This window comes from Coffea eugenioides, chromosome 8 (genome assembly GCF_003713205.1).
Source record: "Coffea eugenioides isolate CCC68of chromosome 8, Ceug_1.0, whole genome shotgun sequence".
Taxonomy (NCBI): domain Eukaryota; kingdom Viridiplantae; phylum Streptophyta; class Magnoliopsida; order Gentianales; family Rubiaceae; genus Coffea; species Coffea eugenioides.
In genome coordinates this window covers 3,511,004-3,523,198 of record NC_040042.1, presented here as the reverse complement: position 1 = coordinate 3,523,198, position 12,195 = coordinate 3,511,004, and the positions used below count along the sequence as shown (strand labels likewise).

Below are 12,195 nucleotides of genomic sequence, written 5' to 3'. Positions count from 1 at the left end.
TCCCTGAACTAAAAATTGACCTTTTTGCGTCACTTGGAAGTTTATGAGGTAATAATATGTCAACCTAATGAGGGGCAACATTTTCGATAATTTATGCAGTGTTTGATTGGATCATTAGGGTTCCAATTTACGTGAACGGTAAATAACTTGAACGGTTTGGAAGGGAGAATTGGATTGGATGATAATTGATAAACTGAAGAGATTGTAAGTAGTAGGTTTTAAACAAATACTAAAATAAATAAAAGTACCAATTAAGTTGCATTAATGAACACACATCTCATATATGCAATCATATTGTCTTTTCCATTAAAGAACTAAAAGAATAAAAAGAGAAGAAAAAAGTCGAAATCTAAAATAAAAATTAACAATTATACTTTCACCATAAAGGAAAAAAAAAAGAAAAGAGTCTCATAATCATCATAGCACATACTTTCGTGATTATAAAGGTCGCAATTAACCGTAAATATCACATCTAAACTGTAGACTCAACTCAAATTTGTCAATTTCACTTTTTTTTTTATCAGTGTTCATGTAGTAATTCTTTCTTATTCATACTTGGATAGACTCAGTTTTTAAAAATTTAATAATTCAGATTGTGTCACGTCATCTTATCAAATATTGTGTAGCTCAAGATCATTGAATTTTTTAAAACGGATCTACCCAAATTTTGATCACTCTTTTATTTGTACAATAAAAAATCAGAAAATATTATTCATGTACAATAATTTGAATGAGAGAAAAACAAGTCACACAAACAACAAAAGGCAAAGCAAGTAGCGCACGAGGGACCGGTAAGCCACGGCCCGAGTTTGAAAAATCAGGGGACTGCCTCCCTCCTGAATTTATATCAGCTGAACATGTCTGGCTGCTGATATATTGTATTAGCAATCAACAATGTCCCACAAGTTTCTTGAAGTTGACAAAAAAAAATGTCCCACAAGTGACATTTTGGACCATGACATGATGATATTGACTACTCCCATTATTTAATTTGTCCCCTGCTTGCCACATCTAATAAGTCCAGTCACTAGTAGTACTAAAGAACAGAAGCCAAGAATGGATAGGGACAATGTCCATCTGGCAAATATCTCAAGGGTTCACAGTTTTGTGTTCTTTTTATTTTAACAAAAAAATATTTGAATGAATCAGGACATGCTTTTGAATCATAATTTGCTTTCAGGATTTTTATCAATCATTTACTAATACAATCTTAACATCAACGGCGAAATTTGACTTTTTCATAAAAAATTGGTTCATTCTTTTATTAATTAAGCTAATTTATGTTGATGCTTTCTATGCATTTGCTGCGATCTGTTACGAGGATTTTATCAGTCATTTATTAATATAATCTTTGCATCAACAACGAAATTCGACATTTTCATGAAAAGTGATCCATCCTTTTATCGATCGAGCCAATTTGTATTGACGCTTCCAATGCATTTGCTACGATCTGCTGTGGTTTCATTTGAATAGAATAACAATAAAATACTACTGATTAAGTAAATAATGGTAATTGCTCGCATATCAATAATATTGGCAGGCATAGGATCCATTGGTATATTACTAATTTAGTTATTAGTTGATTCTTTCTGTCGCTGGGATATCCTCTCAAACAGTGCACGTGCTTTGCTTCAACTGGATACCTGTGGCTGGTTTCACTTTGAGTTTGACATGTTGAAAATTTCGGTACGGAGTAAAAATGTTGGACATGTTGAATTTGTCTAAAAGCATGTTCAACATTGGAGGGCCTCTCCATTGTAGAAAAGCAAAGTTCTTGTAATGAGAAATCAACGCAATTTGTACATTTGTCCTTGTTTTGAATATGTACATTTGTCCTTGTTTTGAATATGCGTGCGCGTGCTAAATAAGGCTTTGTTTAGAGTGTATTTTTCTGGACTTTTTATTAAAAAAATTATTGTAGCGATTTGATATATATGAGATAAAAAAGTGATTGAAAAATGTGTTCACAGAAAACGTAATAATTTCTTTGAAAAATTGCAATCCAAATGCAAAATTGTTTTGACATTGTTGCAAAAAACCTCTAATAAACAACTCAATGTTGTGAAATTAATGCTAATCTATATTTGATTGGTAGTGATGTGTAGTAATTGTACATTGAATTATAAACAAATAGAACAATATTAAAAGTAGACAAAAAAATAGAGAGAAATTTATACTTTTATTCACTACTTTATTCAGAGTTTTCAAGGTTACAAATGAAATTAAAGATGAACCCTATTTATAATTTTATACGTAATACAAGACCAAAAATACATGTACCAACGTTAATATGGATTCATAAATTTATTACTTCAAACACATAAATTGAAAGAAATTCTATCAATTTATTATTGAACCTTATAGGAGGATGAATATTTCAATGCATATGTTAAAAAGACTTCAATAATTTCATAACACTCAAATAATTTCATGAGATGCAAACTTAGATGCATTGCAGTAACATGTCATTGGAAAACACAAAATTAATCAAAGATTTTAATTTAATTTCCACTATTCATTTATGCGCATGCATGCATGTTGAGGTTTGACTACCGCGCACCTTTAAGACACGTAAGTAAGTGGAACCTCTATTTTTAAATTTTCAAAATAAATAAATAAATGAAGCATGTAGAAAGGAGGCATAAATGTGAATGAATAAATTCAAAAGATGAAAAGTGTGTGCATTGAGCATTATAAAATCAAATTTAAAGCACATGGAACGGAGATTTTTGTGTTTCATTTTTTGTGCATTTTGATTTTTTTTTGAGGTTTTCAAATTTTGTGTATTACTCAGTTAATAGTTATTATATTTAAAAAAAAAATTTTAAAAATAATAATTATGAAGGAGAAATAACAATAATAAAAAGTGGAACATAAAATCTGTAGCACAAAAATGACTTGATGACTACTTCCAATTTTGCTTCATTAGCTCTCATATCTTCCAGACTTAATTATCAGTAATTCTTTTTTTAAACAATGTGCATGAAGTAGCCAACCCTAAACAACATTATACATGGGCTTAAATATAAATTTAAGGAGATCCAAGTCCTTGTTTGAATTGGAATTTTTCAAAAAAATTTTTTTATATTTTTTTTTATATTTTTTTAATCATTTTTTTATCTTATATCCTTCGAATCACGAATCCGAACAGAAACTAAAGCCTCTCTTTTAATGAATTAGTAGTCCATCGAGCCCAAAACATGAAATTCAAGAAAAGCCCATAGGCATGTTGTACTATTCATCTTTAATCCTGTCTCTGAATCTCTGTCACACAAGAAAGTTCTTGAATGGATGTGGACCTCAAATCTGATTAGTTCCGAGAAAGTTATCTTTATCTTCTTCTTGTTTTTATGACTCATTCCACCGTGAACCCCAAATACCCCCCAGAACAGAGAGACAAAAGGCAAGCTGCATGTGGCAGTAGACTAAGCAAACTGATCAGAGATGAAGTTTTCTCTTATTAAGCTCCATGATAATCAGCACCAGCTACAACAGCAACAACCACAGCAGAACAACCAAATCCACTCACTCCTGTTCAGGGCTAAAATCCCTGTAACCATTTTCAATCTTCCTTTTCTCTCTGGATTATCTACCACCACTCATCACCCTTCTGACCTTTCCCTTTCACTTTCCACCCACTTTCCATCTGGCCCCACTCTCAAACTCTCCTACTCCACCACCAGCAGCACCACCGCCACCACTGCCTCAACGGCTACCACCACTTCCACCACCACCCCACCACAACCTTTTACTCTTACTCTTAAATCAGGCATAGGCCAATATGGCTCCCCAAAAGAATCCCCCCTTATCATCTCTGCTAACTTCTCTTTCTCCCCTAACAATCCCACTTCTAATCCTACCTTTTCTATTCTATTCAAACCCCGACTGGGCTCTTTCAGTTTGAGAAAATCCACCTTCTCCAACACACCTAGTAGCCCAAGTGGGAAGATTAATGGGGAAGCTAGTTCATTTGGGTTTGTTCCGTTGGAGAGGCCAGTAAATTTGAAGGATTTTTCTCTGGAAAATAAGGGTAAAGATTCAATCTTTAAGGGAATTTCTATGATGGCAAGGACAGAAATGCCATTGGCTAAAAGGGTTTTGATGACTCTGAGGTGGGGTGTGAATTTTCCTGATGATTTGACTAAGCAATTGCCTTATATGGCTGTCAATAAGATTGGGATTGAGAGGGTTGATCAGGTTAAAGAAGTGGAAGGAGGGAAACAGAAGAGAAGTGAGGGAAATGTTGGGGGTGATTCGGAATTGTTGAAAGGAATGTGCTTTTGGATGAAGAGGGAATTGGATATGCTGCAGAGGGAGAATAGAGAAATGAAGCACAAGTTGGAAGAAATGAGATTGGGGCCCTCGGGGAGGAATGGTGGTAGTAGTGGTGCTCTGGGTGAGACTAATAGGAAGAAAACGATTCCTGTGGTTGAAGAATCAAGTGGTTTTGAGCAGTGGAGAAGCAAGAAGAATGGCGGGGAAGAGAATTCAAAGAAAGAGGTTAAGAAGAATGGTAATAGGTTGAGTGATGTGGAGAGTGAATTGGAGAGAGCTATTAAAGCTGCCTCCTCTTCTTGAGGTTCGAGTTGATGCAAGTTGTTGACTTGTGTTCTTTTTGGGTTTTTTTAGCTTTCGATGTATATTAAGTCTGAAGCTGTTGAAGCTTGATGCAAATTGGCCTCTAGTATCTCTGCACTGGTATAAAGTAGTATGCTTGATAATCCATGCTAGCTCAAAGTTTCTTGATGAATTTCTTTTGCCTATTTCAATATTTGATGAACTCTGCATTTGTTTAGTTATTTGCTTTTTGTGCCCCTTCATTATTATTGAATTTTCATCGAGCAATGTGATAGAGTGGAGTTATGCATGCTTTGTCAACTTCTTTAGCTATTCATTCACAAAGTCACTGCTTTGGTGGAGGGTGTCACTTGGTATCCTGGTAGGGTGGTTGAATTAGTTGGTGTTATGGAGATTGTGACTTATCTGAACTTGACATAGATGACTTATGAAGGGACGATTACCTATACAACACAAAGAAGACAGTTATTGTTTATTGATAATCAGACCATGCCATGAGTAAAGCCTTCCTAAACATACTTTAGCAGTTCTATCTAGTGTAGATTTAACTTGTTTATTGTCCCTATTTTGATACTTTCTCTGTTTCTTGTAAAATGGAATGTAAATTTGATAACTTAATTGAAGTATTTTGAAATTAGTTCTATGTCGATGTCTTGTGTGATGAGCTATCATTAACACAAGTATTAGGTGGAGGCTACTGTAACTGGCATGTAAACTATTTTCTCTAGATAATGGGCAGGAGTATATATTTCCAGTGCCTTATGGTTTTAGATTATCTATATTCAGATTTATGTCAAACTCATCTCTAGATTATGCGTACCAATCTAAATTGTTTTAAGGGGAAAAGGAATTATGTAGTTGTGGAAGTCAAAAGAGAAACCAAGAAATTTAGTGTAAGAGTGAGTGCCAGAAAGCAATGCTATTATGCACCCAATGAGAAGTAATTTTTTTTTGTTCCAAATTATGAAATGGACTCGATTTGATGCGCATGTATTTTCAGGTTTCTGTTTGTTTATGAATATAAACTGATGAATTCCTTAGATAGCAAAAGATTTCATCAAGGGTTGATTTTGCTTTCTTCTATGATTTCTCTTGTTTTTCTTAAACTCAATCTCTTAATTTGCTCTCTCTTGATACAAACTGTTTCGACCTTTGCCCTTGTGGTGTACTTTTGAAGTACGAAACAAGATCATCTTGTTTTGTAACTATTAACTACCAAGTGGTTCATCATCTTAGATTTTCCAGCATATTTCTCGCTTATGTGGATGCTGTGCTGATAATAGCTGTAAATACTTTGTCTTTTCTAATGGGAACAACTGCACATTCCCCCCCCCCTCCCCCCCCAACACAAAAAAAAAACCAAAAAAAACTCCAAATTCACGTTCTGTGTGTCTTTATGCCCCAGGCAACTTTCTGTAAACATCAGAAATTTCTTGCTTCAAGCCTGCACATATCTCTTTTGGATATTTATGTCCATACTCACAAGTCTCTGTTAGGTTTGTGTACAGGCTGACAGGAAATTGATTTTGGTGTTTGGATCATCCCCCGAAACATTCACGAAATATACAATACCATTGTATTTGAAACATTTCCTGTTAGTTGCATCTACTTGGCCAGTAGCTCTGATAGAATATGCCTTTTGCACTCCTGATTGCTTTCATGGGTGTGTATGCCACTCACATCTTGATCATCCTCCTCTAGAAATATTGGGTTCATCCTGTCAGCTTAACAGCTAAATTCACTTGATGGCTGCTGGGCTCCTCTAGAATATGCCTTTTGCACTCTCTTGCTGTATCCAGGCATTAGCATTGTTTTCGTGTACAGCCTTGTTATGTTAGCGATACTGAACCCCGCTTCCCCCTTCTTCTGTGTGTTTAGGCAAGCTTTTATCTCTGCTTTGCTTGACTCTGAACTTGGGCATATAAAAGTTTGTCATTAAGTAGCACAGGCATTTGCAGGATCTTTTCTTGTTGAAGGGCTTCAGGATGTGATGTGGCTCTGGCAAATCAGAAAAGTCTGAGCATTTTATGCTTTGGAGGCACTCTAATAATTAAATAAATCAATTCAACAGGATTCAATTTTGCTGCGTTGAATCAGATGAGCTGGATATTGTAAGACCCTGAGCATTTTATGCTTTGAGGTGTGCACACACTGATAATTAAATCAATTCAAGAGGATGCAGTTTTGCTGCATTGAATCAGATGTGCTTGATATTCAGCATTCTAATGAATTAGCATCAGAGTTTCGAGAATGCTATACTGATAAAGAGCTACTACTCACAAGGCTTCAACTTCATGATATATCGCAGTTCTTGAATTCTGAATCAATTCAAGAATGCTACTTATATTGATTAAGAGCTACTTATAAGGCTTATATTTCATGACATATGACCATTCTGCTATCTCGATATTTCCATTTTCTGGACTCCATGTATTTCCAGAAGAATACCTTTAACTTTTCCAGCCACAAAATCTGCAATTTTGAGAATGGCACAAAGTGTCGTCCAAATCATAATGCCCGAGTGCAACTGTTCTTTTTTCTTTGGGTAAAATACCAAAACCTTTCTGCAGTTTGTTAAATGTTCATTAAATGTTTAATTTAACTCTCTTTGATTTGAAAATTTAATAGTTTTCTGTAGTTTTAATTAAATTGAAAATTGGACGAAAAGCATCCAATCTAATATCTAATGATTATACGTGAAATGTTAATATTGTCTCTGTATAAACAAACCTCTTATGGTAATATTATTAATATTTCACGTATAACCGTTAAATCGGATGCTTTCTGTCCAATTTTTAATTTAGTTGAAATCACAAAAAATTTTAATATTTAACACCAAAAATCCAAAATAGCCAACAAATTGAAAAAAATAAAAAAACACACACACACACACAGAATTAAGATTTAACTTGACAGTTTTGGCCCTTACTGTAGCTCTTAACGAACCAAAACAAGAAATATTTGGTTATGCTTTTCCATTCTTGCATGGATGGTGGATTTTGTGAAGAAACTACAAATCAAACATAGAAAATCTTCATGGTAGTTCTCTTTTTCAAATTTTTTCTTTTGGTATTCGACAGTATGGATTTTTTCCCCCGTTGTTTCCAGATATTGAACTCTACCAATCTCTTCCTCAAAAGAAAAAAAAAATCTACAAATCTCCAGAAAACAATTCGTTTAAATACTACTGGTTTCTTCGTCTTTACACAAATTTACATACAAGATTGCCAACAGGGTTGAAGAAGCAGAGTACAGCAGAATCCCCATATCAACCTCAATATCATCATCAAAGTCCAAGAAGAAGATGGCCACATCAACATCTACTGCAGCTTCTTCTGCGACTAGCAATGGCAGCAGCAGCAGCAGAGAAGGGTCAGCAAAATCCATAGCGGCTGATCAAATTTCCCAGGCCATTCAATCCACATCCAATCTCCTCCACCTCATGCTTCAGTCTTCCCCTGCTCAGGCACCTCTATCTCTCTCTCTCTTTCTCCCCCACCCTTTTCTTTTTCATGTCTGTCTGCAACGTTTATTTTTTTGAATGATTATATAGCATATATGTAACATTCCAGAAGGTTTTGCATAATCTGTTATTGTGCGTCTCTGAACTTATTGCACTTTTTTTGTGTAATTATACAGTGTCTTTGCAAATATAAACGGATTGTGGATTAGGATGATTAGGTTATCTTCCTTTATTCAATTTGGGATTTTTTTAGGTTTTTAGAAATGTTAAATGTGAAGAGGGTTTGAATTACTGTTTTATTCAATAGATTGTTAGGGTAATTTTTAAAAGATGCTCATATATTAGTAAGATGATGGTCTTAGTTAAGATTGTGCAAGGCGTTTGTACTTTAAATTCGAGCTCTCTCACTTTTCCTTACATTGAAGTTAAATGTTATTAAAAATGTCAACTTTAGCAATATTAGTGCAAAAGTTTATGTAGTGTAAGGTTATAGACGTCTACCTGATGCTGTTCACATTTATACGAGGAGTGTTCTATACATAAAAAGATGGGAATTTTTCGCTCGTTCATTTCGTGTGTCAAAGATTGATTTTAGTATCTGTTAACACATACATGCACACATTCTCTCTTCCTCGTCAGGTCACTGGGATTTGCTTGTGGTAATGGAGTGCATGATATAAATCTCATATATTTACAGGTGGAAGTAGTAGGTTTATCCTGATGAAATATGAATCTGCAGTTGTTGTGCTGGTACTATGAACTTATATATTGGTCACAATTCTCAGTTTAGAGTACACATCATTTATTTACGTTTCTGAATGCTATCTCATGACATCATACAAGAGGACATATTTCTCTGCGTAAATTTCAGTTGTCTTCCTTAAGGATAATTAGAAGACCATTGTATTGAATTCAAGTAACAACCTTTGGCATGTCTTGAAACTCTAAATGGAGGGAGATATAAATGGTGTATATGCAGGCTGAGTTACTGAAGCTTCCAAGAAGCCTTTTGGCGAAGACACCTACTATAAAAAACACAGAGTTGGTATGCATGCCTACTGCAATTGTGGATTTTCAATAAGAAGACTCTGGAAAAGCTGGTATACTGAGCTATTGTTGTCTTCTTCTTGCAGGTGTTGGAACAGATGCCTCATGTAATATCATCTTTGGATGCGCATGTGGATAATTCTTTACAGAGGTTGGGTTCCTGCCTCTCTTTTCTAAGATATCCTTTATTTTTTGCACAACATTGTGCTTATCCGGTGTCTTGTCTTTGCACTGTACTTTTTATTAGTTGTTATTATTACCTTTTAGCCTCAGTTGTGGCTAGATTAGTTTTGTAGCTTACTCTGAGTTGAGATGTTTCTATTATGTCAGTTATTTATATTCTCCAATAGCATGTCTAAGTTCAAAGATTGGTTCAAAAGAAATCCAAGTCCACTTACTGTTGCCTTGGCAGTGAAACAAATACATTTTTTTGTGCCAACCCCCAAAAGACTTGAGGTGTTAGTAAGAATTAACATTTCCTGAGGCATATTGCCTTGGAAGTGAGACAAATATCAGGTATTGAAAATGGAAGTTTCTTCTTTTCTGTGGTTTGGGGCACAGGATGAATGGAATTTAATATATTGGATTTTAATTGGCTATTAAGTTAGCTAATAACTGCCTAGACACACATAAAACGATTAGACCACTGCTTGTGTTTTGAGTAAAAATGCAAAGGTAAAGATTATTGCATGTAAATAGCATGTTATTTTTTTGATGAAGGGATCCCAGTAGACCATGTCTATTTCATACCGTAGTATGTTTTTATATATTTATTCTTACCATATAGTTGTTAAGATTTTTCTCCTGTTCTTTCTGCTGAGATGTGCCACATCTCTGTAGAACTCCTTGTTTTGAGTTGCATTGCTCCATTAAGGATGAAATACCTTGCCATGCAGCTTTATTTGAGATGCTTGGTAGTTTTTAATACTTGTCCTACGGTGTTCTATCCAGTAATATAACGTGTAATATGCAACGAGTGCTTGATGTGAACTTCCCTGCAAATTTGTTGAGTATTAATGCGGCCGTCCATTCCAAAATTGTGTTAATTGGGGTCTCTCAATTCAAGAATTCAAATGGAAAACCCTTCTGTAGTTTAAAGGGAATCTTTGGGACATCCACATCTTCTGCAGTTTCAAAGGACTAAGAGGTCATTGCTCCTAGAATTGTACCTCCCTAAATGCCTTTTCTATCATATTCAGTTTGTTTACTATGGGACATATTGACAACAACCTGACATAGATTACTCTAGAACATGAATATTTCAAGCTTTTCTGTTCCAGTGGTTGAGGACATAAAAACCCAGAGACAGAACTTTTTTGCTGCTAGAATTTGTTTGCGTTTTGTAGCTTTTGCTTTTTTACTAATGTCTTGCCTCATTTGGATGTCACGTTTTGCAGTGTTCCACATCTGAAAACTGTTATCCAGTTACTTTCAAATATTGAAAGCTGCCAGCTTAAATCTTTATCCAAGGTTCAACTGGAACAAGAGGTACTTGAACCTAGTATCTCTCTCCCTCTGTGTATGTGTACGTGTCTGTGTGTGTCTATGCCCGCACACACACATATTTGTCTGTCTCTCCATGTTTGGCATGCATCTGTTTGTATATCTCATTTATATTGCTGAGCTGACAGCAACAACCACTATAAAATTGGAAATTCTTCTTGTACATCTTGTTGATTTTATGTGGATATTTATGTGCTTTCACTTCCTTTTGACTTCTAATTATGCTTTGCAAATATTGGCATATGCTATACATTTCATTTCATACGATCATATGGTTTCAGTCATGAATGATTTGTGCATAGAGATTGAAAAGATGCTCTAATCGGAGATATTCTTTGAGTAATAAATTGAGAATGTTGTGTGTTGATTCCTGTCTAAACATCAGTGTTGATTCAGAAGTTTAGTAGTTATTCAGAAGTTTATGGATGCAGTCATTCCCATTTGAGTTGAATGTAACAGTTATCCGGAGTTAATATGCACATGCAATTCTTTTCACTTCATGGAACCCCTTTGTTGCATTACTTATTTTGTCGATTTACGTGACAGCAATTTCTTGAGAATTCGACCTGAAATTGCTCTGAAATTGGTTCCTTGTACAGAACTAACAGAATGAAATTTGTTCTAGAATGAATATGAGTTGGCCTCATACCGAAGCTAGACGATGGTTTCAGAATCATGCCGATTTTGTTGGCATTTTGGTATAATATAATCACTACAATGGGGTAGTCAGTTAGGGGATCCAATACGCTCGTACTTTAAGTTTGAACTAAAGGAGTCTCTCAACCCTAACATGTTCTTGTCAGGCATGTAGATTAAATTATACTAGTATTTTTTTTCCGGCTGTTATTTCTATCTCCTAGTTTATGTGTTTCTGTTATGGTCCTGTATGTTATGCTCTGTTTGTTCAAATTTCCAGGGATGGTAGGTGGTTGAAACCTTCTGATTCCAGCTTCCTTCGAGAGCACTTGTGAATTTGCCCTAGATGAAGATAGACTATTATTAGTTCTTTGAAAAGCTCTGCACCCTCACTGACTTTGTGCCCCATTGTTTTGTCAGAAAATTGAAACATCAGAGCAACCTCAAGAATCAGGCTAAAGAACCATGAAATTCGCTGAAGCGGCCTACAAGGGTACATAGCAAGTCAATGCTACAAGGTTGAGCCATCAAGAACCACCCCAATTTTCCGAGTCAAAGACTATAAGCTTGGGCCATCATGAACCGTCCAACATTCAAATTCACACTAGTTTGTGGCACACAAGCAATCTTGTCTTAGACTCTTAGTTCTGTTTGAATTTTGCTTCTCTTATGTAAAATGGTATAACCCTGTAAAGTTGTATTGCTTACTATTCCAAGTTCCGTTCAGAGGACCTGTGTGGCTGCCTGCATCCCTTGTACTCTGAGGGTGATCAACGAGAAAGAATTTTATTTGGATTTTTCAAACAAGGAGAATTATTTCCAAAGCATGGACCATATACTGAGAATTAAATCAACGTGCTACGGCATTATTGTGCCCTAATGTCGACATGAATTCTTGCAGCCTCGTCCACGTTTTGTTGTTTTTTATCATTGGTTCATTCAATGCATGCAAGCAGGGGTGGGGCATA

The 12,195-nt window shown here is 35.3% G+C and overlaps 2 protein-coding genes across 4 annotated transcripts; both read left to right on the top strand.

Moving 5' to 3' along the window:
* The first annotated feature begins 3,444 nt into the window (after positions 1–3,444).
* Positions 3,445–4,578, top strand: LOC113779994. Its single transcript, XM_027325820.1, has one exon. It carries the CDS (start codon positions 3,445–3,447, stop codon positions 4,576–4,578), a length of 1,134 nt encoding a protein of 377 aa, XP_027181621.1.
* A 2,955-nt stretch (positions 4,579–7,533) lies between these two features.
* LOC113779204 (tobamovirus multiplication protein 2B) lies at positions 7,534–12,051 on the top strand. Of its 3 annotated transcripts, none has more exons than XM_027324714.1 (6): positions 7,534–7,617; positions 7,802–8,044; positions 9,021–9,086; positions 9,175–9,239; positions 10,486–10,576; positions 11,648–12,051. In XM_027324714.1, exons 1-6 carry the CDS (start codon positions 7,615–7,617, stop codon positions 11,684–11,686), a joined length of 507 nt encoding a protein of 168 aa, XP_027180515.1. In that variant the 5' UTR covers positions 7,534–7,614; the 3' UTR covers positions 11,687–12,051. The 3 variants fall into 3 exon arrangements, with proteins under 3 accessions (XP_027180515.1, XP_027180513.1, XP_027180514.1); XM_027324712.1 differs by having other exon boundaries at positions 7,538–7,617; positions 7,813–8,044; XM_027324713.1 differs by lacking the exon at positions 11,648–12,051 and adding an exon at positions 11,508–11,638 and having other exon boundaries at positions 7,538–7,617; positions 7,813–8,044.
* Positions 12,052–12,195: the final 144 nt, after the last annotated feature.